The sequence below is a fragment of the Neolamprologus brichardi genome, chromosome 23 (genome assembly GCF_056152115.1).
Source record: "Neolamprologus brichardi isolate AB-2024 chromosome 23, ASM5615211v1, whole genome shotgun sequence".
In the NCBI taxonomy this organism is placed as follows: domain Eukaryota; kingdom Metazoa; phylum Chordata; class Actinopteri; order Cichliformes; family Cichlidae; genus Neolamprologus; species Neolamprologus brichardi.
The window spans coordinates 41226780-41252890 of NC_142125.1; the positions used below are offsets into that span (position 1 = coordinate 41226780).

Sequence of the window (26111 nt, forward strand, 5' to 3'; positions counted from 1 at the left end):
ATTAAGCAATCTTAAACTTTTATTCTATTTAAAAAAAAATAAAATAAAAAATCTCTCTCTCTCTCTCTCATATATATATATGTATATATATATATACTCATTTACATTTATTGTTTGTCGAGAGCATCGTAGAGTAAAATGCCGGAGCTTTTATGCTGTTATAATGTGCCAAACTAATTGTTAAATATTCTTATGAATTAATAACTACACAGCTATTATTCATTCCAAGAGAAACAAGCTTTCCTTTTTAAATTCGTTGTTAATTATTAATACACGAAAGCCTTTCCTCATACTATTCTCATTAAGGCTCAATCCATCTAAAATCCTCACATCCTCACATTTTTTCAAACATTTTCCACTCGACGAGCCCAGATTTACCCAAATATAATGTGGTTCAACGTTTGAACAAACATAATAATTGCTGTGAAATTGTAGTTTTATATATGAAATACTTTTCTAGATTATTTATTTATTTTTGAAAAATTGTCCATCCAACTACTTTACCTTTCTTTTTTCTTTTTTTGACTTTAAAATCTGAGCCAATGTTTGAAAACGACACTGCCGTCAGAAACTATTAAAGATAAAAGCCTGAAATTCTCACTGGTGTTTGTGGGATCTGTAACGTGGGACAGATATGTTGAAAAATAGCTGAGTATAAAATATTTTTAAACATTCAAGCTGTCCTGTAAAGTCCTATTAACACATACCAATAAAAATTTTAAAAAAAGAAAGAAAAAAGACTAGTGATAATTTTGAATGGTGTATCGTTGCAATTCACAAGTATGCAAAATGAAGCATATAGAATATTTTTAAGAAAATATTTTATCTTAAAATTTTTTATCACAAAAGTGAATAAAGTTATATTTTCACTCAACTTTCATGCTGGATTGAGCAAATATGACAACCCTTACCAGAAAAACAAAAATATCAGTATATAGTTTAGTCCAAATAGAACAGAAATGGTAACTATTTTAATAAATAATATTGTTAAATGTTTGCATATTCATATTCAGTTTTGAGAGCTACTCTACCACTGTTGTTGGACTTACACTGCCCTGGAGGAATCCAATATTTCACGTAAAGTTTTTAAACAATAGTAAAAGCTCTTAAAAGTCAACAAGTGCAAATAAAAAAATATTGCACATAAAATTAAATATGTCAAAATAACAGATCGATCTATCAGCAGTGATTAGATCGATCTGAACTTTGCAGTATTAAAGTTTTAGGCAAACCAGAGATGGAGCAGAAACCGCATGATGATTTGAGACGACTGATTAGCTTTTATTCCTGTGACCCCGTACGTCATTTTGCTTCTAAGCAATATACAGAAATGCAATCAGATGAACGCCAGATTTCTTATTTATCAGCGTTTTTGATCTTTCAAACTTTGATGTTTAAATCATGTTCTAGACTAAATGTTTAAATGTTTGACCACAGCTGATAGTGACTGCTTGGCCTTTGCCCAAATGCAGCCTGCACACTTGTGACACGGGGTTTTGTAATTCGATTTACTACTCAGAGAGAAGTCATCTGAGGCTTTATGCCTCTCGTGCTCTTTCTTGCCGTCACGTGGCGGCTCGAGAAAGAGCATGACTCCACTGTCTGCTCTGCAGACACCCTGAAACCAATACTACTGATTATTTTGGATTGATTTGGACTATCACAGACTCAGTAATCATTTCAGTTATGTGATGAAAGAACATCATCAGCTACAACGTGACCAGACACCAATGATCGCCGTATCTCTTGTATCGATTAGGTCCAGAATCCTGGTCACTGACGTCGAAACCTCACGAGGAGCAACAAGTTACCCCGATGCTGTCAATGATGACAAACCAATAACACGACTGGAGCCGCTCGTATTTTTCAGAAATATATTTTATAGATGATGTCAGAGATGAAATGTCCAAAGCGTAGGTCCCAAAGAAAGATAACATTTTTCATCAATAGAGACAAACAACAAACAAAAAATAACTTTTTTTTAATCCATTTACATGTAAACCAAGAATTGCTCTTGAGCCACAGTGGTTATATATATGTATAGAACTGGCCGAGGTGGGTGTGACAATCAAACGACGATGCCCTTTTTTCCCCCAAACCTTTTTCTCAACTGATTTCTCCAGCGCCCGTTTAGAAATCTGTGAAAGAGGAACATTCTTTGGGAGCGTCTTTAAGGTCTGAATGTAGCAGAGGTTTGGCAGAGCACGTTTCTCTTAAACACAGTTCATACAAGTCGTAAGTGCTTGAAATCACTTATCCAATAAGAATGATATTAAATGTTTCTCAGTGGAGTCATTTGGACAAAGTCTTTTGAATTGTTTGCCCACCAGAGAGGAAGAAAAAAAAAACATCCCTCCTGGTGCTCTTGGGAGTTGCCAAGGGAGGTTTTTTTTTTGTTTGTTTGTTTTTTAAATATATAAGTCCTCCAGTGTTCTTCTTCTATTGTGCAAATACACTTTTTGTTACACAGACAAGCAGGCATGCTGACTCACAAACCATGCAAAGAGTTAAAGTTTGGCGCGAGCAGACAGCAAAAAAAGAAAGTAGTAGTAAAAAATCTACAACTTAAGCAAGTAACAAGTGGAATGTTTGGTTAGACATGAAAAATATCAACTTAATCGCAAATCTTACAAGTTTAGAAAATGATATCAACTCAAATTTAGACTTTTCTTTCCTCTGGCCTGTACTGCTGCTCATCCACGTCTATTATTCTGCTGTAAGTGGACCCGTTTTGGTTGTAGACAGCTGGGCCTTCTCTGGCTACAGTTGGCCTGATATGGGATTTTTAAGACAGATACCAATATTTGTCTTTTTTAAAAATGTAAATGTTTTGAGATATCGGCTGATATTTTTTTCCTGTCAAAAAAACAAAAGAAATTTCCCTAAAATTTGTTAAGTGTACTTATTTATTTACTTGTCTAAGCTCTGCCCGACTGTGGTGGGTTTTAAAAAACTCAGCCTTTTCTGGCCATAGCCCGACTGATAAAGGATTTTTAAGACTGATACCAACATTTGTTGATCTGAAAATCCAATATTATGATATACTGGCCAATATACGTTTTTTTGGACAAACAAATTTACCCTAATTTTTTGGGAGGTGTACTTACTTATGCTCTGCCCAACTATGCTCAAACCAGCTGGCTGTCTTTGTGGTGCTGCATAGCGGCCTCTGGTGGCCATACTATGTAATGTCAACACTCATAACTTGGTGAAGGGCGTTTCTCTTCTTTATTTTTTAAAATTCTCATTTATTGGCTGTTATAAATGCCATTACCAACAGTATGGCAAATAAGTAATTATGGTTGAAATTTTGATAAATCAATTGGGGTTCAAAAAAATGGGACTCACCTCGTGATGCTCAAAGACATAAAAGATATTTTAAAAACTCAGCAACAACGTGTCCTCCAAAAATCAAACATCTTCATGGATGATTTATTTATTTCTACTGACTAGATCCGCTAGCCAAAAAAAGTATGCAGATAGTATTAAAGCTCATATTAGGTTCGTTTAGCAACTGAACATGAAATCAGCTAAAAAGTTGTTGATTTTTGATTGTAAATCCTGTCAATCCTGTCATATTTGCAACAGTAAAGTGTTAACACCCGTGGAACGTAAAAGCCCCCATTTATTAGTTTTAATCATTTCCTAAACTGTAACATCAAAAACCTCAAAAAGTTGCCATTTTATACAGAAATGGGTCAGAACAGAAACTCAGATCTCCCGAGTCTCCACTGACAGAAATAGCGAGGGCAAAAATACATCCGCATTACCCTCCGCAATATGGCATCTAAGTCTAATCACAGTTAGATGGTGGATGTGTTTTGGTGGAAAGAAAATAGCTTCTACATGTAGCTCCTCACAGCAAGATTTGTGGATATTTTTGTGTAAGTGGGTCATCTTTTTTTCCTCTTTTTGAGCAGCACAAGGAAACTTCTTTTTAGTCCCATTATAGTCAAAAGCCACAGGAATGTCTACAGCTGATATCATCAACAATGGGCAACTCGCACCAGAGCAATCTGACTGGATCGATCACTACAGGCCAGAGGAAACACACGCTCATCTGATTTGGGGGATGAAAAGTCCCTTTAAAAATAAACATGACAGTCGTCTTTAATCAGGTGTTTAACAAAGCAGTTGACAGATGGGGGCTCATTCGAATGTATTCGATCTACTCTTCGTGTCAGGTCAAAGCAGGAAAAAGGAAGAAGGAAACACCGACGTCACGGACGTGATAGTGCCACACATGCTTAGAGAAGGACTTTAAAATGATTGGCTGATGTTTTCCATCCCGAGCTGCTTTAAAAACAAAAAGAAAGAAATCCTTTCGTTGACATAGGTGTCCCCTTCTTTTCTTTTCCCACCACAGAAAACTCAGCTAGCTACATAAGGTGGCCTCTAAACCTTGTTTTGTTTGTTTTTTGGGTGTTATCACAGTTGAAAGGTAAGCGCATGTCGCACATGCACCAGAGGAAATGTTAGGCAACAAAGTGATCAATGTCTTGACTCTGTAGGTGTTTAAAAAGTCAACCGCGGTGCCGCGTAGTGACCACTGGAAAACAGTGCAGTCGATGACGAGTTAAATATGCTGCTTTTTCAAAGTTCATGGAGTAACGTCTTACACCATACTGCTTTGCTTTTTTTTGCTCACAATATCATAGCTGTCATTAGTTTAGAGTACATTTATAAATTTTTCCATATACAAATCTCCTATAAACAGTACATGTTATAAATACATCATTGATGAAAATGCAGAAAGGCTTCAGGGAGCCGTAGAAAGAAAGAAAGAAAGAGTTGCTCCTTAGTTTTGATAAATACAAGAAAGAAGGAACAACAGTACTAAGGACGTGAATGGCAGCCCTATAACTATTCAGAAAACGGATAAAAACACAAAATCTATGGATGAAAAAGTTAGAAAAATAATTTTATACAATAAAAAGTCAAAAAAAAAAAAAGGAGTGGACACGCTTACCAAACACACTTCTGACGTTGCAGAATTGACAAGTTGATGTGAAAATCATACATGTAAAATACAAACAAAGACAATACTCGATTACTGCCTCTCAAAATATATTCAATTCAATATACATGGCTGATGTTTAGCTCACAATAGTAACCAAGGTAGTTGCCAACCGGCAAAGCATGGGCTCGGCACACACACCTGATCTGTGGAGGAGGAAATCAGTAAACATTGAACTGGGTATTGGGCGCCTTGTCTTAAAGGGCCAATACGTGAAATGTTTGTCGGCTCGCCGTCTAAGTGGAGTTAAGTGCTGCTGTAAATCCAAACTCATGCTTTGGCTTTCTCTTGCTTGGCTTTCTCTTTTGGATAACATTCAAAATATCTTGCAGATAAAAACAAACAAAAAGAACGTGTCTGGCCTCTCTGCTCAAATGCATGCGTTTTACAAAGCAACGACTTCGATTAAAGGGAAGCTACATTAAAGGCTAAACCTTTTTCTAATTCCTTCTTTGAAGGTCTCCATGTTTGCACCTTTAATTTTTTTCTCTACTGAAGCTGGCAACTACCTTTACAAAGCGCTGTCATTTCTTTCTTTCTTCTTTTTCGTCCTTTTTTACAGAAAAATAGATCCATCCAAAAAAAAAAAAAAAAGTAAAGTAACTCTTCAAGAGAGGCCGTGAGAGACATAAATGCCGTCTTCGTCACGTTCCAAGTAAACATGCTGAAAGATTGTTTGCTATATTTTTCATCATTCTCCCCCCCCCCACAAGAAAGGACTTGAAACTCTCCTCCGTCTCCCGCACCCTCGGGCCGATTCCTCGGCGAGAAAAATCTTAAGGCAATCTTTTCCTGAACAATCGTGAAATCCAGCGGACCCTCACCAAGGCACTCCTCTAACTCGTCAACCTTCAACAACAGGCTGGTCCGGCGAGGCGACGGAGTCTCACCGTTAAAATCTTTGTGAAAGCCTACTCAAACTTCGGCCCAACCAAAGTCCACAGTGAACACATTTAGTAAAATTATCTTCTCGGTTGCCACGATGCCCCCCCCTCACCCATTTCTTTAGGGAGGGAAAATAGTCAAGAAAAAAAGAAAACAAATCCCCGAGCTTGCCTCTTGACAGCTGGGGACGTCTGCTGTCCCCGGTGTCCGTACTGGATGTGGTCAGAGGGCAGCTGCGTAAAGCACCGTATTTTTCTGCACAGAAGTGTCATCGCACCTTTCGGTGACGAGATCTGATCTCGCCCCGGCCTTCTCCACCCTCCCGATCGCACCGCTCCAAATACGCTCGCCCGCTGCCGTGATCACTTGGTCAGCCGCTGAGGGCTAACATGGGGGTGCGAAGACTGACAGATAAAACGTCTCTGAGCGAGCGCTTGCCGGTATGTTTAAATAAGTTTTTTCCAGTTCAGTCCTCCTCTGTCTTCTGATTGGCTCCCTACTCTTGAGGCTGAGCCCACCCCCTCTCCCTCGTTTTTTTTGGCCGAGGGGCCGCCAATCAAGGTGACTGACGTGGTGAGTGGGGTCATTGGGGACTAAATGAAGGGATCAGTCGAGACTCTTTGCTGCTCAAAGAGGCGTTCTCCGGAGAGGTCAATGGTAACGCGGTGACACCCTCACGTTTTCGTCCACTACAGCGGCTCCTCCTCTTCCATGGGTTCCTCCTCAGACCTGCTGAGGAGATATAACACAGAAATATTAACACTAGACCTCAGGCTGTCATTAACAAAACGCATCCTCAACTTTACCAGCACCATCGAGGATTGAAAGAATGGGAATCCAGTGTGGAAAGATAAAACTGCAATTCTTCTAGCGGCCACTTGGGGCTTGCTCCAAAAGTGAGTCAATCCCATTGACTCTCATGTTAAAATGCCTCTACAACAGCTGACAACAAAAACAGTTTTGGTCTCGATAGCTTATTTGCTATTTCATACGGAGCCCCAAAAGTTTTGCGAGATCCCCAGTTTGTTTTGCGAGATCTCGCAAAAGTCCGTCTTAATTTTTTTTTCTCCCATGTCCCCTGCGGGGCTCCGTAATTTCATGACACCTACACAGAGGGTCTTTTTTATTGATATAGAGGCATTTAAAGGTTTTTAAGACTAAAGGCCATGACACACCAAGCACATTGCAAACTCCCCCCAACTCCCTCAAAAAACCCATGAAATTCCAAATGTTTGGATGCAAATTTGTTCTGTAACGTATGTACACACACTGACATTCGTCCTCATAGACTGCACTGTGAAAAAGAACTGAGTCAACATCAAGCAACGATGAGCAGGTTCTGATGTTTTACAGTTAAAGTTGTATCACGATCGCTTTCATGTATTTCATGATGTCAGTGAAGCAGTTTGAACTCAGAGAGCCAGTTGACCCAAAACAATGTCCAACTGTGCGTCTGATAGTTAATATTGATTGATATTATATATATATATTATTAAAATAGTATTATTTTACTATTTCCATATGATTGTATATTCAGGACGAGTGCGTTTTGAGCTGATTATGTGTTTGGTGTGTACGGCTACATTAAAAATAGGCCATAAACTTTACACATCTGGTGTGTAAAGGCCTTTAAAGTTTGCATGATTGATCGCGTCTCTGACTGACCTGAAGGGGTCGATGTGGCGGCTGTTTGCTGCACAGTATGTCAGCTAATTTAACTTTGTAAACTGGACCTCTGGACTGTGTTTGTGCCTTTTGGATCACATTTAATGCCATTTTCTGACAAATAACACACATTGCTTCTTGTAATTGCACTAATAGGCTGCACATGAAGTCTGTGCTTTATCATTCAGGACGTTACTCAGCACTTGTTAGCAGGTAGATCTACACCCATGCATCTAAATCTCTCCTTCAAGCCATTCAAACAAAGGGTAGCATCAGAAAAAAGTTCCTCTCTGCTTTCACCTTATATACTTTTATAGCAAACTGATTTATCTAGGATTACAAAATTGTGGGTACACAACTAACACTAAGTGACATCAGCATTATTTGTAAAACTACGGGCCAGGCGCTGAATATTTACTGCAATTTAACCCAAAAAAGTTTTGGACTTCCAAATCTTTGGACTGAATATCGTCACTAACTATTTATGAAAGGTCTTAAAGTTTGGACAGACCCACAGAAACAATTCTCCCTGCAGCTAGAAGAGCTTGAGTGGATAGAATTGATATTACTTCACAGTATTTTTGCAGATTTCCAGATTTCGTCTTCACCTTTTTTTCCTTCTTTTATGCAGATGATTTTAGCCATTTTAGCATCCTGGAGTCAGTTATTTAAATATTAAATGACAGTAATTTAAGACCTTAGCAAGAGTGAAAGGGAAGATTTACAAGATGCTAGTGAGGGCTGCTGTGGTCTGGAGAGGATGCCCCTGACAAAAACACAGGAAGCTGAGTTGATGCTTTCAGAACAGAGAAGATTCATGGATGTAGTAAAGGAGCACATGCAGAGGGTTGGTGTGACGGGGGAGGATGTAGGGGACAGAGTGAGATGGATCCACTACGGTACAAGAAGTAGAAAATGTTCTTGTTGTCTCTTTGTTTAGGTTGCTTTATAAATGACCTTTGACCCTAGCTAAAGACAAACAAAGTCACTATTATTTCATCTGTTATCTCTTTAAAGGCTTTAAAGTTGTAAATATAGTCCAGGGACTAGAGTTTTATAGTTTTTTAATAGTTTTATTGGAGGTTTCCATCAGGATTAAATATATTTAACAACACGTTACTCCAACTGCACAGACTTGATGTTAACGACAGAAAGTAGTGACTTTACTGTTGCCGGGTTTAAAGGTTATATAAAGAGTATAACTACTCTTAAGTCAAGACTATTGCTCTTTAAGCACTGTGTTTACTTCCTTACCTTTGCTCCATGGCATTAGAGTTGGCCACAGAGAGAGAGGCCATGGCGCTGACGGCCTCAGCCTCCTCCGAGTCTCCTCGTTTGGCTTCCAGCAAAGAAAGCCCCAGCCGCGGCGAGTAGCGCTGCACCGAGCGCCAGTACTTACCTGAGATAAAAGACAGGAGGGAGAAAAACACAAGAAACACAGAGGAAGTGAAGAAAAGTAAAGCATTAAGAGGGCTGACCTTAAATATATGAAGCTCATACACAAAAAATGAACCAGAGAGAATCTTAAAAAGTAAAAATAGATATTTTCTAATAAAAATGTTGCAGATCTTTTATTTTGTCACAGAGAAATGACATGTTGAGTATTACTCAGCCTGCCTTTCAAGTACTACTTCCATGAAGGTTAAACCCTTTACTGGTCTGGATTGTTTATGAACCTACAGATACAGATTAGGTTTCTAATAAAAACTGTCCCTGTGGGTATCGCTGTTATGAGTCTGTGCTCCTGCAACGGTGAACTCACTGTGAGTCTCCAAAACTTTCTCCAGAGAACGAACAGCGTTGGGGTTCGGCCTCTGCTCGAGGACAGCCTTGGGCAGTGGGTCCAGCTGCATGGGACAAAAACACAGAAAACACAAACATGAGTGTGCAACAGCTTCAACAGGATGACCTACAAGCCTTTTTTAATGAATCTCAGCCGCTCCAGGACAGCGACGTCTATCGACTGCCCCGGAGTTTAAGTGTGGATCAACAAATAAATACAATAATAATATAAATACAATAAATATAAATATAAAAAAAAAAATCAAATGAATAACAATAATTATTTAAGAAAACAAACAGAAATAAATAAACCAGTAAAATATTGCTGCCCGGCCTCAGAATCCTTGATGACCCTGTGGTGACATTTGAAAATTCTATGTATAGTTTTTTATAAGCCAGTATAGCCATTTTGCTTTCTTTTGAACACTACTCTACGACTACTTTGTCTTTTCAAATATTTATCGATTGCTATTACGTACTGCGCTGTCTCGCTCACAGCATGACTATTGTGTAATTTCTTCTTCGTCTTCTGTTTTACTCCTCCGTGAATCGCAACCTTATCGTGGTGGAGGGGTTTGTGTGTCCCAGGGATCCCAGGGGCTATGTTGTCTGGGGGCTTTTGCCCCCTGGTAGGGTCTCCCATGGCAAATTGGTCCTGGGTGAGGGACCAGACAAAGAGCGATTCAGAAGACCCCAATGAAAAAAACACAGAGGGAACAGTTTACCCTGCCCGGGATAGGGTTACCGGGGCCCCGCCCTGGAGCCAGGCCCGGGGAGGGTGCCCGAGGGCGAGCGTCTGGTGGCCGGGCCTTAGTCCATGGGGCCCGGCCGGGCACAGCCCGAAGAGGCGACATGGGCCCATCCTTCCGCAGGCCCACCACCCGCAGGAGGCGCCATAGGGGTCGGGTGCATTGTGTGCCGGGTGGCGGCCAGGAGCGGAGGCCCTGGCGGACTGACCCCCGGCTGCCAAGACTGGCAATAGGGACATGGAATGTCACCTCTCTGGTGGGGAAGGAGCCTGAGTTAGTGCGTGAGGTTGAGAGGTACCGGCTAGATATAGTCGGGCTCACCTCTACGCACGGCTTGGGCTCTGGAACCAGTCTCCTGGAGAGGGGCTGGACTCTGTCTCAGTCTGGAGTTGCCCCTGGTGAGAGGCGGCGGGCTGGGGTGGGTATTCTAATATCCCCTCGGCTTGCTGCCGGTACGTTGGGGTTTTTCCCGGTGGACGAGAGGGTTTGTTCCCTGCGCCTTAGGGTCGGGGAACGGGTCCTGACTGTCATCTGCGCTTATGCACCGAGTGGCAGTTCGGAGTACCCAGCCTTCTTAGAGTCCCTGGGGGGGGTGCTGGAAGGTGCTCCACCTGGAGACTCTGTTGTCCTGCTGGGAGACTTCAATGCTCACGTGGGTAACGACAGCGAGACCTGGAGGGGCGTGATTGGGAGGAACGGCCTCCCTGATCTGAACCCGAGCGGTGCTTTGTTATTGGACTTCTGTGCTAATCACAGTTTGGCCATAACGAACACCTTGTTCGAACATAAGAGTGTCCATAAGTGCACGTGGCACCAGGACGCTCTAGGCCGTAGGTCGATGATCGATTTTGTAATCGTATCACCAGACCTGCGACCATATGTTCTGGACACTCGGGTAAAGAGAGGAGCTGAGCTGTCAACTGATCACCACCTGGTGGTGAGTTGGATCAGGTGGCGGGGGAGGACGCTGGACAGACCTGGTGCACCTAAACGCGTAGTGAGGGTGTGCTGGGAACGACTAGCAGAGGCCCCAGTCCGCGAGATCTTCAACTCACACCTCCGGCAGAGCTTCAACAGCATTCCGAGGGAGGCGGGGGACATCGAGTCCGAATGGACCATGTTCAGCGCCTCCATTGCCGAAGCTGCTGCATTGAGCTGCGGCCGCAAGGTGGTTGGTGCCTGCCGTGGTGGTAATCCCCGAACCAAATGGTGGACACCAGAGGTGAAGGGAGCCACCAGGCTGAAGAAGGAGTCGTATCGGGCTTGGTTAGCCTGTGGGACTCCGGAGGCAGCCGACAGGTATCGACAGGCCAAGCGGAATGCGGCTCGGGCAGTGGCTGAAGCAAAAACTCGGGTGTGGGAGGAGTTCGGAGAGGCCATGGAAAAAGACTTTCGGACTGCCTCGAAGAGGTTCTGGCAAACCGTCAGGCGTCTCAGGAGGGGAAAGCGGTGCTCTACCTGCACTGTGTATAGTGCTGGCGGAGCGCTGCTGACGTCGACTGAGAAAATTGTCAGGCGGTGGAAGGAATACTTCGAGGACCTCCTTAATCCCACTGACGCGTCTTCCGAGGAGGAAGCAGAGTCTGGGGATGAGGGGATTGACCCGCCAATTTCTGGGGGCGAGGTCACTGAGGCAGTTAAACAACTCCTTGGTGGCAGAGCCCCTGGTGTTGATGAGGTCCGCCCCGAGTTCCTGAAGGCTCTGGACGTTGTAGGGCTGTCCTGGCTGACACGCCTCTGCAATGTTGCGTGGAGATCAGGGGCAGTACCCGTGGATTGGCAGACCGGGGTGGTGGTCCCCATCTTTAAGAAGGGGGACCGGAGGGTGTGTTCCAACTACAGGGGGATCACACTCCTCAGCCTCCCCGGGAAAGTCTATGCCAGGGTGCTGGAAAGGAGAGTTCGTCCGCTAGTCGAACCTCTGATGCAGGAGGAACAATGCGGTTTTCGTCCTGGTCGCGGAACACTGGACCAGCTCTTCATCCTCTCGAGGATACTTGAGGGTGCATGGGAGTTTGCCCAACCAGTCTACATGTGTTTTGTGGACTTGGAGAAGGCATTCGACCGTGTCCCTCGGGGTGTCCTGTGGGAGGTGTTGCGGGAGTATGGGGTGTCTGGCCCATTGCTACAGGCCATTCGATCCCTATACAACCGTTGCAAGAGCTTGGTTCGCATTGCCGGCAATAAGTCGGACTCGTTCCCGGTGGGTGATGGGCTCCGCCAGGGCTGCCCTTTGTCACCGGTTCTGTTCATAATTTTTATGGACAGGATTTCTAGGCGCAGCCAAGTGGCGGAGGGCTTTCGCTTTGGTGGCCTCAGGATCTCATCTCTGATCTTTGCGGATGATGTGGTTCTGTTGGCTTCATCGGGTGAGGGCCTCCAGCTCGCACTGGAGCGGTTCGCAGCCGAGTGTGAAGCAGCGGGAATGAGGATCAGCACCTCCAAATCTGAGGCCATGGTTCTCAGCCGGAAAAGGGTGGAGTGCCCACTCCGGGTCGGGGATGAGGTCCTGCCCCAAGTGGAGGAGTTCAAGTATCTCGGGGTCTTGTTCGCGAGTGATGGGAGAAGGGAGCCGGAGATCGACAGACGGATTGGGGCTGCGGCTGCAGTAATGCAGACGCTGCACCGGTCCATCGTGGTGAAGAGGGAGCTGAGTGTAAAAGCGAAGCTCTCAATTTACCGGTCGATCTACGTCCCTACCCTCACCTATGGCCACGAGCTGTGGGTAGTGACCGAAAGGACGAGATCGCGGATACAAGCGGCGGAAATGAGCTTCCTCCGAAGGGTGGCTGGCATCTCCCTTAGAGATAGGGTGAGAAGTTCGGCTATCCGGGAGGGGCTCAGAGTAGAGCCGCTGCTGCTCCACATCGAAAGGAGCCAGCTGAGGTGGTTTGGGCATCTGACAAGGATGCCCCCTGGGCGCCTCCTGGGTGAGGTGTTCCAGGCATGTCCCACCGGGAGGAGGCCCCGGGGCAGACCCAGGACACGCTGGAGAGATTATATCTCTCGGCTGGCCTGGGAACGCCTTGGTGTTCCCCCGGATGAGCTGGAGGAGGTGGCTGGGGAGAGGGAGGTCTGGGCCTCTTTGCTTAGGCTGCTGCCCCCGCGACCCGGCCCCGGATAAAGCGGATGAAGATGGATGGATGGATGGTCTTCTGTTTTACTGGCACTTGGCAACCTATTTAATTAGAGCAGGTAGTTGTACTGCCCTCTAGTGGAAGAGACTGTAATTGTTCTGCCCGTTACTCACGCCGGTCATTACTAATCAGGTGGAACCAGATAATCTTCCACGGCACACCTGATCATTTCTCACAGTGGTTGGGAAACTCTGTTCCAGGTGACTTTCTTCTTGAGTCATCGCACTCGTCCCTCCTTGAGCCTGCTTATTTTCGAGGTTTCTTCCTGTTAAAAGGATGTTTTTCATCCCCACTGTCACCAAAGCGCTTACTCATATATTATATTACTACAGGCTCTTTACCTTACAGCAAAACGTGCCTTGAGGCAATCTGCTGTTGGGATTTGATGCTATATAAATAAAACCTGAATTGTTGTGAGTCCACACTGCATGCCCGGTTTTGTGACGACTTTAGTCGTTACGGCTGTAGAGTAAAATGGAGTCGACTCACACTATTAAAACTGGCTATTTTAGCTCCGCCCCTTTAAGCCAAGCTTCTTCTTATTGGCTAAAACTTGCAAACGTTTTGAGAACATACAGAGCCGAGATATATAATGCGTTTACTTAATCACTAACGTCTACATTTCTTCTCATGTCCACTTCCAATCAGTTATCATGTGTAAGAAGGAATAAAGGAGCGTGATCTGCGTCCTGCTTCGACCGGTCTTTGTTTCTAACGTCGACCCTTTGAGACGTCCTTTTATTAGGATTCCAGCCTTGCGTGCTTTCAGAGTGACTTCCTTACCTCCTGGCCGAGCAGGGCGGCCACGCAGGCCTCGGAGGCATCACAGATGGCGGTGAGGTCGTGACCTCCCTCTAGAGCCAGGACCACACGGCCTCCGGCGAGGGTCATCAGCTGCCTCGTCAGATAACCGAAACCTGAAGAGAGTTTACAGGAAGGTGAATGCACTTAAATGTATCCACAGCTGCTGAAGTTCATTAACATTTCAGCGCTCTGTTAGACTTCAACGCTCGGTCAGCAGCGCACGCACGTGTGGAGCGGCTGGAGCGCGAGATAAGAAACACTCTACCGATAATCTCCCACTCACATTTGGATGTCAGAGTGTAGCCGCCCAGCGGGGGAGGGTGTCCCTCGACGGCGTCGAAGCCAGAAGAGACCAACACGATGTCTGGAGCAAACTCGTTGGCTATCGGCATCACCACTGACCTGCGAGTGGAAGGGCGGGGTTCAAAGATTAAACAGTGCATCAGCCAACATCTCAACATCCTCTGCACAAAGGCGACACACAAAGGAGAAGCACGCTTCAATCATTGTTGATTTCATGACAAACAGTTGCTTCATCAAAGTTTGGCAAATAATTAAAGCTGATTATTAAATGAGCATCACACAGTTCGGTTTCTCAGTTACTTTTATTTGTTTCATGAGATAAAAAGCTGAAGATATCTGCGTTTCACTTTGTAGAAGTTTCATCCATTAAGAAAGTATCATGTGATTAGTTATGATAAATATTAATCGATATGGTTTCTGAACAGTTTTTAAGGTCAATTTTGAACTTGCTAACAATGACGATCAAAGTCAAATACTTTGCCAATCTCGTGTCGCTCAAGGCCCTGCATATTGTTGTGAAGTCTGAAGGCCAACAAACAAATGGAAGCCATTATATACGCCCTCCCTTTAAGGGAAACTTTATTTGGGAGCAGGGCTTTAAAGGCAGGGTGCTTCACTCCGAGGTTTGTCAAAAGTTAAACCGACCCCTCACATGTGCTCAAGGTTTATCTGGTACCTGAAGGCAGACAGGTATTCTGCGTCTCCCATGGGCGGGTCGAGACCTCCGGTGAAGGCAACGTTAACGTTGAACCCGACTCCAGGACCACTGCCCACCTGTGGAGAGGAGCACAAACTTCAAGTGAGTGTACGACACAAATAAAAGGAAAAATGTCCTTTTTTTAAGCTTTTAGCTTCTTTTGGGTAATTACAGGATGCTTCAGATTATTTCTTGCCTTTTGATCAAGAGGTCTTAAAAAAAACTACCATTAGAACATAGAGCATTAATAAAGTGATCCTTGGAAAGAGTTCAACTGGAAACTAACAAGATACACCCGGAGCTGACAGATAACATAAACTTGGAGTGCAACCAGCTTCAAGACGTGTGGACTGAAAAAACTGGCAACCAAACTAAAAACTGTCAAAAAGCTGAAGTGGACCAATTATTATCATCCTTTGCAGCTCCACAGTTTTTATTCTTGGACTAGAGTTCATGTTTAAAATGATCTTTATTTATTTTATACTCTTCAGTTCAATCGCTGTGTGCAACAACTCGTTTTAGCTCGTCTCCCTTTAAGGCAACTTTTCTTCATCACACTGAGCCATAAAACAGCGTGAAGCTGACAGGACTTAATTATACACAATTTTATCTTGTTATGTGAAGCTGGCCATATTTAATATGCGTATCCTGGCCACCAGGTCAACTGTTTATTGAGGCAACAATCTAATCAGCCAATCACGTGGCTGCAAAATCCCAGCAGATCAGGAGTCCAGCCACGTTCAACGTCACTTAAATCACCCATTCTGATCTGACTTTGAACTTCGGCAGGTTGTTTTGATCATGTCCACATGCCTGAATGCACTGAGCTGCTGCCATGTGATTGGCTGGTTACATATCATTAACGAGCAGTTGCACAGGTGTGCCTAATGAAGTGGCCAGTGAGTGCAAGGTAATAAAAATACAAATGGATCTTCGTCATCTATTTGCCTTAAACATGTGGTGATTCAGTTCAAAGTGGTTCACCGTCTCCATTGGTCTAAAACTAGACTGAGCAAAATCAAGGATGGGTTTGACCCCACATGTGACCGGTGCAAACGAGAGCCTGCTTCCCTATTTCACATGTTCTGGGCATGTCCAAAACTGGGTAGCTTTTGGAGAAGCATATTTGAAACCATGTCCAACATATTTGGTGTTCCAATTGCACCCTGCCCGTTTATAGCTATTTTTGGGGTGACGCCTTGTGATGCCAGTCTTTCCAAATCACACTCTGATCTTCTGGCCTTTTGCACTCTTTTGGCCCGTAGAATGATATTATTGAAATGGAAAGAGCCACTTCCACCTGTATATGGGCAATGGGTTAAGGATGTCATGTGCTATACTCCGCTGGAAAAGATCCGCTACACTGTAAAAGGTTCGGAGGTTTTATGACACATGGCAACCTTTTCTTACTTACTTTGAAAGATTAAGTCCGGATACTATCGCTTAATGTGCGTGTTTTTTTTTTTTTTGCTGTTGTTCATTTATTTTATTATTTACTTTGTAATTTTGTAATTGTAATTTTCTTTTATTTTGTCTCTTCTTTCCTCTCTGGCTGGGTTTTAGTTACACTGTTTTGGATGGGTTGGGGAGGGGGGGGGGCACGAGTGTTTGTTAATATTGCCGTAATTGTTGTTGGAAGCAATTCTTTGTTCAATAAAAAGACCTTGATCAAAAAAAAAAATACAAATGGATTACTAAAAAGTAAAAAGTGGAAAAATTCTGTTCAGGTCACACACTCACCTCATCAGGTGCTCCGCTTCCAGGGAAGAAGTTGCCGTCGTCGTAGCGATGAACAGAGATGTAAAGGACGTTGGGGTCATCGTAGAAGGCTTGCTGGGTGCCGTTGCCATGATGAACATCCTGAGAGTAGAAGAAGAAAATAAATCTAACTGGTCTTAAAAAAAGAAAAGATCTGCATCTTCTGATTAGCGTCACATGACAGAGGATCATGTGACTCACCCAGTCCACAATGAGGATCTTGTTGACATTCAGTCTCTGCTGCAGCAGTTTGGCTGCGATGGCCACAGAGTTGAAGTAGCAGAAACCCCTGAAACAGCAGCAGACGGAGGACAATTTAAACACTTTTTGAGGAGGATATGGAAAATAAATAAAGCAGGACTGAGAAAGCTGACAGAATAAAGGCACTCAGGATTTTATGTGCAAATAGACTCAATGGTTTATGTAATTTCTATTCCAGACGAGCCTGTTCCAGCTCTGGTTTTTGTATACGTGCAGATTAAGTGTCTCCAAGTCAGTGTGGTGACAGTTTTGGCCTTACATGGGAGTGCTTTCCTCCGCATGGTGTCCAGGAGGGCGGACCACAGCGAAACCATTCTGGAAAAAGAAGCGACGGGAGTCTGTTAGCACTGATCACTGTTTCCTCTGTGATCGTAACCACCATTAAAAACATCATAACTTAGCCTTTAAGTGGGAAACTATTACACATGAATCAAATGAAACGCTGAGAGCGTGACAAACATTAAATCACAGCAATACAAAGTGAACGGCGGGTTTAATAACCCTATTCCAATAACTGTAATAAGGCTGCAACAAGGATCCCATACAGTTTGGGGTTAAAACAAGTAATGATGACCGTTTGTGTTTGGGGCTTCCCATAATGCACCGAGCGTTGTGCGTTTTCCTTCCCACTGTTGCCAAGTACTTGCTCAGTTGTTGTGATTTGGTGGTATATAAACAAAACTGAGCTGAGCTCAGTGAGCTGTGAAACACGGGGACTGCAGGTCAACTACTCTGGAGTTATTGATAAAGGTGAAGCAGCCAATACGAATTAAGCTGCGTGCTCTATTTTTTCTAGAAACTTCTTGCTTAAACCTGATCTCATTTCAGGTGAGTGATGCTCTCAGGTAGACACCGAGTTGTCTGCAACCACCGGCCAGCTGTGCATGGGGAGCTGTACCTATTGAAGCGTGTTGGTTGTAGCAGAGACGCGTTTACTTTGAAGGCAAATGATTTTCAGTGTGAACTGCACTGATTAAAGTTTCACTGCTGCTGACCCACCAGTTTGTGAATGTTTGGAGACAAGCTGACAAACTTCAAGAGATTGTGCCAATCTTTTAGTGACCAAAGCAATCACAAAGATGTTTCGGACTTCACCTAGCGACAGCAACAGACACATGTTGCTACTTCAACCACATGTTTCAGTAGCAGCATGTGGTTGCCAAGACATCCAGAAGAAGAAGCTCTGAGTAGAGACTCTGCTCCTTCTCATCAAGAGCCCACTGAGGTGTTGCAGGTTATTAAAATGTCTCCAGGTGCCTCCCTTTAGAAGCTTTCCGGGTACCCCCAGCTGGGAGGAGACCCCGGGGCAGATCCTGAAGTCACTGGGGGGGTTATATATATCTCATTTGGCCTTTGAGCATTGTGGTATCTCCCAATTGGAACTGGAAAAAGCTGAAGAAAAGGACATTCGAAATACCAAGCTCAGCCTGCTCTGGCTGGGTGATGCAGAACGAATGAAAGCAGGTATCTTAAATTTTTAAGTGTCAACTTTGGGCTTCACTCTGAATTTTCAAAGACTGTGGCAGAACTGCAGCACATAAAAACACATTAACTTTGCTTCATCGCAGTGGGAAACAGAGCAAGAAGCAGCAGACAGGTGTAATCAAGGTTACCTTTAGCTCTCCAGTAGCGACTTTAAAAACAAGCTCTACCACCGAGCCGACAGCGAGGCGAGCCGCGCTGGACGAGTGGACCTCGTTCCAAATGGTGTCGCTGTCCACCTAAGACCAGAAAACCGAGTCTCGTGTTGATAAACTGGCTTGGAAACCGATGTTGAATAGTGCAGAAAGCGTGAGCTGTTTTAGCCCCTTTTAAACAAAGCAAACAAGCATTACTTACCCCCACCCCTCCACACGGGAGCCGAACAAACATAGGAGTGATTGAACCTGTCGCAGGAAATAAAGATTCAATTTGACACTATCAGCAGCTGAATGTGTGTGTGTGTGTGTGTGTGTATATACATGTACTTGTGGTGACCAACAGTCACTTATGGGGAAAAATGCCGACGGGTTTGAAGCATTTTGAGGCTCAAAATGTGGTTTTAGTGTCAGGGTCACAATTAGGTTATGGTTAGATTTAGGCTGAGGGTCAGGCATTCATTTTTGATGGTTAGGGTTGGGGTACGCGGCTAGGGAAAGCATTATGTTAATGAGATGTCCTCACTGAGATATGAAAACAAGTGTGTGTGTGTGTGTGTGTGTGTGTGTGTGTATAAAGGCTTACAATCAAGTTTCTGTCGGAGTGGGTTGGTTCCATACAGCAGGACGTGGGCTTCAGAGTGAACTGTCTGCAGCTCTTCCAGAGTGGCCTTCCTCCCACGGATGCACTACACACAGACAGACACACAGATGGATTCAGCTCACATAAGCGCTTCACTACTTTGTGCGACGGCTGGTGGATGCTGGATATCTACATTTTCTGCGAGCCTACCTCACACTGAGCTCTGAGTCCAGTCTCTTGCAGTCGGGACCAGATGCTCTGAATGCGTCCCGCGTGCTCCGGGTGGCTGTTGGTGTTGCCGCACATGCACTGATGCTTCTGCATCAGGGAGTCGTACACGAGGCCTTGGGAAACACAGAAACATTCACTACACTCGTTCAAATGCTCGTACACACTGATTGTGAAATACCACCTTCATTTTTGTTAATCTACACAACAGCGGTCTAAATGAACGCCTTACTCTTTTATTTTGAAAAGCTGAGGCATCAGATCCTTGTTTGACATTCGCTGTTGAGCTGTGCTTTTCCCGCACATTTTTCTGTAGTTTGGAACTGAATCGGAGCAAAGTAGGCCAAACTAAAAATATCTTCAGCTGTGGTGCTCGCATGCAACAACTGTCACAAAAGTCCGCTTCCTAAAAGACACGCTGAAGCGGCTGGGAGGAGATTTTTTTTTAAAAAAAGGTTTCTCCTCAACGAGTGAAACAACAGAGTGGGAGAGACAAAGATTTTGGCAAGATTCACTGATCCAGCTCGTCTATTTCTGCTACCAGATGGAGGCTGGGACTAGCACAGTGTTTTCGGGCCAATTCACCTGATTTTTGGGAGATTTTTTTTTCTTTCCAGTCCCGAGTGCATTAAGATGGAAATTAAAGTCACAGGGAGGCGGCTAAACTGGCGATGAATCCTACTGGTTGCTTTACAGTGACTGTAGATTTGAGTTACAGTGTAAGCAAACGAGCACGCACACAGTACGTGATGCTTCAGTGGGAGGAGAGGAGGGCGATGCTGACCTGTGGTAAAGCGAGGCTTGACTGGAGGATCGGGCGTGGGGACGCTGATCGGGAAGGAGGAAGCGGAGGCCGGAGATGACTGGGCCCTGGACAGGGGGCGGTGTCCCGGGAAGGAGATGGAGAGGCCGGCAGCTTCCATGGAGGCCTGGTAGTTTCTCAGTTGGTGAATCCGCTGCTGCTCCAACAGCAGGGCCTGCTGCTCGCACGCACAAAAAGGAAAAATAAAGGAAAAATGTTTAGATAATAAAACTCTGATTTTTTTTTTTTTTTTTTTTTTTTACTGCAAGCGCAACTTGTGGCCAAAAGGTGGCAGCCAAAACAAATAATCTGGCTTTGATCGTCCCTTTTGCTTCTTAATCTCATGAACGCTGTGCCATTTCTTTCAAACCACCCCCCGCCACACTCCAGGACTTCCCCAGGAACACCTGCAACCTATCTAAGCCAATCAGGTGCTCTAAAAGTTCATATTGATCCTCTCGGCCTATGTCGTCTAACTCCTCATCTTTTACCTGTCTGAAGAGGAGCTCCTGCTCAGCCTGCCTCTCCCTGTGCTGCTGCTGCTGCAGCACCTCCTCCTGCAGCTCCTGGGGGTCGGGGGGCTCCTGCTTGATGGTGACCCCGTGCGGCAGGCCTCCTCCGTCCTGGTGCTCCCTCAGCTCCTCCTCCGTCTCCTCGGGGTGGCTCTGGTGCTGACGGCCCACGGGCGACTCGCTGGGCTTGGCCATCATCTGCGGGACACGGCGCAGGCAGAGAGAGAGAGAGGGAGACACAGAAAGGGGAGTGAGGGCGATGATGCCGCGACGTGAAATTTATTTCACAATCGAACAGCGGGATGCGACAAATCCAACGTGTGAGGCTGCATTCAAGGCAAACGAGCACGCTCTCCTCTGAAACAAATTCCTGGCAGAGCGCTCTTTTCTCTCGAGCATTCTTCTTTTAACAAGCTTAATTTGGATTACTCAGCCAGATTGGTGTCTTGCTCATTTCAAACCTTTCCTTTTTAATTGAATGTGAGTAGCCGCTCTACCGACTGTACTCCGGGGCAAAATGCGTCTCGCAGAACAGAGACATTCCCCGCTCCCCGTCGCGTCTCTTTTCAGTCGACTCATTCTGGGCCCCCGTTAACCGAGCGGTGACTCAGTTGTCTCTTCATTCACTTTTACTGACACGAACCGCTAAAAGGGCCCGAGAGTGCTCGCCTCCACAGTTTACGATATGAAGGCTGAGAGAAAGAGAAGTGTTTGCTGGAAGTCTCGAGAGTGAGCTACATTTACAGGTGTGTGTGTGTGTGTGTGTGCGTGTGTGTGCGCGTGTGTGTGCGCGCGCGTGCGCTCCCAGAGCTGCGAGCCTCTGGGTCCCCTTGGCTCAGTGCCAGGGGACAGCCTTGACGTCAGAGCATTCACCAACTCCCTTTCAACCTCCTCCTCCTCCGTGTTACTGTTCTTGTCTTCTTTGCATCCAAACAGACGTTTCTTTACCCCCATTTTTCACGTCCTGCTCTGACCTATCTGACCCCCCCCTGCTCCACTTTCCCAGAATCCTCCTGCCTGTCTGCTTCAAACTGATGCCCTTTATTTCATTAGCAGTGGATGATCAAACAGCCAAGTTAAAGCAGACATGTGGATAAAAGACGGGAAAGTTTCTGTTTTTATTAAACTTGGTGCTAATCTGACACATTTACACTGGTAAACTGACTGTTTGTCTATAGCAGTAATTAACTGATTACATTTATATGTGACTAATTATTAAATGAGCATAATGTTAGACCACAAAATCAAGCTCCGTCTACACTCAGATAATACCTGTGTTCATATATAGGGCCCAGTATTCACGTTGCTTTAGCTTGTCTATAGTCTCTGCTGCAACTGCAAGCCACTTTGCAACCCACATCCAGCTGCTCCTTTGCCAAATAAAAGATGTTAAAAACAACACAATTTGGAGTTTGGCAATCATACACTTGTTCTTGACTGGCCTATGTTGTTATCTGGGCTGGATTATCCAATGGGCATACAGTATACTCATGTACAGCTTGGTGCCCATTAGGGATGGGTACCGGTATCCGGTGCCATGATGGCACCGGTTCTGGCATAAACGGTAGTAACCAGACCGAAAAGCAGCGCACATTTTGGTGCTTTATTTCCCCCCGAGATGTCACACACTTTGGATTCTACCCAATCATTTTACGTTTCTGAGGATAGTAGGCGGGTCCAGGTACGTACGTTCTTTTAGAGCAGAGCTACAGATTAAAAATGCCCAAAGCGAAGCGGTCAAAAGTCTGGCTGTACTTAAAAGATGCAAACTCAGCAGCCTGCAACAAGTGCTTTAAGCTGATACTGTGATACTGTCAAAGGAGGTAACACCTCAAATCCGATGAAACACCTGCCGACGCATAGCGTTTTTTTAAAAGCCGAGAAATGCGCCGTATTTGATAGCTTGCTGCGAGACCTCACACCTCACACATCTACTGCGGGTGTGGTGCCTGTTATCGTCCCGGAGTTAGCAACATCCCCCAAAAACCCAAAGAGGAGAGTCCTGGCCCCTAGCCCTGCCAGTGTAGCAGAAATGATGATGATGATGATGCAGCAGCAGCCGTTCTTCTCTGCGTGAGTAGCTTAATGTTGTTCGTGTGTAATTTACGTTGAGTAGGCTAACCACGTTATTACATTAATGCATGTAAGGTGAACTAGCAAACACCATCATAGCTACATGCGGCTGTCTTCTTGTTTGATGGCAGATACTCCCTTCACCCTGGCCAAAAAGGCTAAAATGACCAAAGAAAAAGTGGAAAACAGTTAAACACGAGAGGTTTTTGGACAAAGTTTGTGTTCTCCATTGTTTAAGCACCGGCACCGTTTCAAAAGTACCGGGTTTGGTACTGGTATCTGATAAAACCTAAACAATACTCATCCCTAGTGCCCATTCAAGAGCCAAATGACACCAGAACTGTATTATCTTAAGTGTTCGATGTTGAAACCATATATTATTGAAACAGATATATTTCTTTATCATATCAGTTACATAATTAGTAGAATACGGTAGTCCGTATTTTACCTGACACTTTCTCCCCTACATTACAGAGACTAGTGGCCTCTCCCAGGTATAACCTCTCCCAGGTATAACAGGAAAACGGGGGAAAATGGCATGTGTAACTTTTATACAATTGCCATTTTTAAATAAACAAACTTAGGATGAAAATATTTCCCTTAACTTTAAAGTTGTTGAGACGTTCAGTGCGGTGAGATGAAAGGTAATCCAGAGGTTAGCAGCTCACAATCACAATCAGTAGATTTATTAGCTAAAAGTTTGACTGGAGCCAATCAAAGAAGCAAGTATCCATGAAATATTATTATTTTACTTACTAAATGTGACATATAAACAATGTTTACTCCTCTGGGCTCTACTTCATTACTGTTTCAACACCCGTCCAGAAGCAGTACCATGGTACTGTCAAGAGGTAGGTACGGTCTCTCTAGTTCAAACTATTCTGTGTGTATGTACGCAAACACTCCTGTATGATATGTTGCATTACTGAAGAAAGAAAAGAAGGAAGACGGTGGACGACACCACAAAAGGCAATAAATACACAAGGCCTTTCTGCTATTTGCACACTTTTTACTGTAAATTCCTAAGTTAATTTGTAAATTTTGTAGTAACCTGTAAATTGTAAATACTGTAAAACTTTTTTCCTGTCATTTAATGGTCAGGCATTGTACAGCTACAAGCATTTCACCCCCATGTCATACTGTGTATGGTTGTGTGTGTGTGACATATAAAATTTGAATTTAATGAGGCTTCCCTTTAAGGAACACAGGGAATACAGTGAAGGAGAAAACCCAAGAGTGCAAACACAGCAAACCCAAACAGAGAATGCCAACAAGGAGACAAACTCAAAACACTGTGAGCGATAATCCCCACAAAAATCCCAACTCTGTGTCAAGACCTTGGGACCATGATAGTTTTGAAGCTTTTGCTAACACTGATATTTTATCTTCAGAAACATGACGACATCTTCTCTCACAGATACCTGCTCTTCCTGTCTCAGGGTTTCCACCTATGTGCACAGGAGCCAAAACCATATCGTCACTAGAAAACCTTCTTTTGACTATAGTTATCTGTTTCTTACTAAACTAATCTTGATACGTGATCCAGGCCATCTTGCTTTTTGTGTGCGGTTTGATCTTTAGCATTATTCTGCTATTTAGCCAAATTAAACGCTGCTTTTATTTGTTCAAGCTACACAAACTGTGCGCACGTCTGTTGTAAAATGGTATGGCATGTTTACATTTAGGTTCTTCCATTTCTCTGATCCAGCTCAGGTACTATATATCAGGGGAAAGTTGGACATGGATGACTTGTATAAAGAATACCATGTAACGGATCCACACTTGCAGGAAACTGTGGCTAGAAGAATCTGGGCAACCTTTCTTCAAGGCAGAAAGACACCAAATATGGCTGCTGTTGGATGTTTTCGCTTCTGAAATTCCTGTTACAGGTGCCTTTGTAGAGAGTTTTTCCTTTTTGGGCTGACCAGCAGAGCCGGGGTGCTCCTTATTAACAACAGGTTGCCACCACAACAGGTGGTGCTACATGTTTGATTTGACAGATTTTTTATTTTTTTGTTTTCCATTGCCTTTCCTGACATAACCCCAAAGGGATTTCTGTCTCCTCCCGGGATGAACTCGGGATCTTTCGCTTGTTAAACCACCAAATATGTAAACCAGCTACACTACGGCGCTCTGCACAACTCATAAAGTGTGAAATTCAAGTCGAGAAGAACTTTAGATACAGTTGTAAGAAGTTGTACACTATGCACTCCAGGGGAAGGCCTTGTTGGAATCTGCATGCTCACACAAAAAAGTACAAAGCGAAGAAGAACATCTAAGGTAAGATGAACTTTGAGGCTATAGAATTGACTGTTTGTGCTGTTTCCAGCGTGGTGCTAGATTTTAACGCTAAACCAGTGCAGTTCTTGAGTTTCAGCCAGCCTCTTTCCAGGGTGCTTAAGTGCACAGCGTGTGTGGGCATACCTGCTTTTGTTGCAGTAACGTTGGACAAAACTGAAAAGATCCCATTTTTGTTCCTGTTTCCTCCTGACTTGTTTCAGTTTTTTATGTATTCTCTTTACATTTTTTGTGCATTTTAAAGTGCAGTAACTGAATTGGTGTTAGCAGGATGGCTTTATGAACTTTAAGTGAATAATGACTTTTAGGTATATAGTTATACTTCAATATGTGGCGCTAAAAGAGAAGTTTGAATATCTTAAATGTGGTGTTTGTTTTACAGTAAAAAATATGAAGCGTCACCTAAAGTGCAAAAGCAGGAACCACTGAGTGTAATTGGATTACAGTTATATGAACACTTACAATGTCTGGGAGAGTCAAACTGTATCACTCTGCCTTTTAGCTCAGCGGTCCCCAACCCCCGAGCCTCCGTGAGTCGTTTGGTACCGGGCTGCGAGAGTTCAGGCTCAGGTGTGAAATGTATCGTTTTCAAGGTTTTTAGCGTTATTTTGTTATAGTTTTTATCGTTAACTCTGTTTTCCTGGGTCTTTTCACGTGTGTTATGAATAAATTTTATTTTTTTTGGTACCGGTACTGGTTTTATTTTGTTGTATTTATCCGTGACACCTTAAAGGCCGGTCCGTGAAAATATTGTCGGGCATAAACCGGTCCGTGGCGCAAAAAAGGTTGGAGACCGCCGTTTTAGCTCACCCTCAGTTCATATATTTAATAATGCATCAGTAGTGTAAGCCCTCATAAGCAACATAAGCATCTTTTTTTATTCTCTTTGTATGCTTTGAAAAAGTGTCATTTAAATAAAG

At 44.1% G+C, this 26111-nt stretch overlaps 1 protein-coding gene across 2 annotated transcripts in view; it reads right to left on the reverse strand.

The window, feature by feature from the left end:
• Positions 1-1870: 1870 nt before the first annotated feature.
• Positions 1871-26111, reverse strand: part of LOC102784618 (histone deacetylase 4-like) — a 91917-nt gene continuing 67676 nt past the window's right edge. For both annotated transcript variants that reach the window (XM_087835627.1, XM_087835626.1), the window contains 15 exons: positions 20800-21018; positions 20291-20486; positions 19489-19622; positions 19282-19384; positions 18898-18944; positions 18672-18779; positions 17318-17373; positions 16999-17086; positions 16780-16899; positions 15019-15116; positions 14323-14441; positions 14019-14152; positions 9330-9414; positions 8822-8966; positions 1871-6634 (listed from right to left, as the gene is read on the reverse strand). In XM_087835627.1, the coding sequence (XP_087691753.1) occupies positions 6592-6634; positions 8822-8966; positions 9330-9414; positions 14019-14152; positions 14323-14441; positions 15019-15116; positions 16780-16899; positions 16999-17086; positions 17318-17373; positions 18672-18779; positions 18898-18944; positions 19282-19384; positions 19489-19622; positions 20291-20486; positions 20800-21018 (1695 nt within the window). In that variant the 3' untranslated portion in view covers positions 1871-6591. The remainder of the gene's footprint in view (positions 6635-8821; positions 8967-9329; positions 9415-14018; positions 14153-14322; positions 14442-15018; positions 15117-16779; positions 16900-16998; positions 17087-17317; positions 17374-18671; positions 18780-18897; positions 18945-19281; positions 19385-19488; positions 19623-20290; positions 20487-20799; positions 21019-26111) is intronic.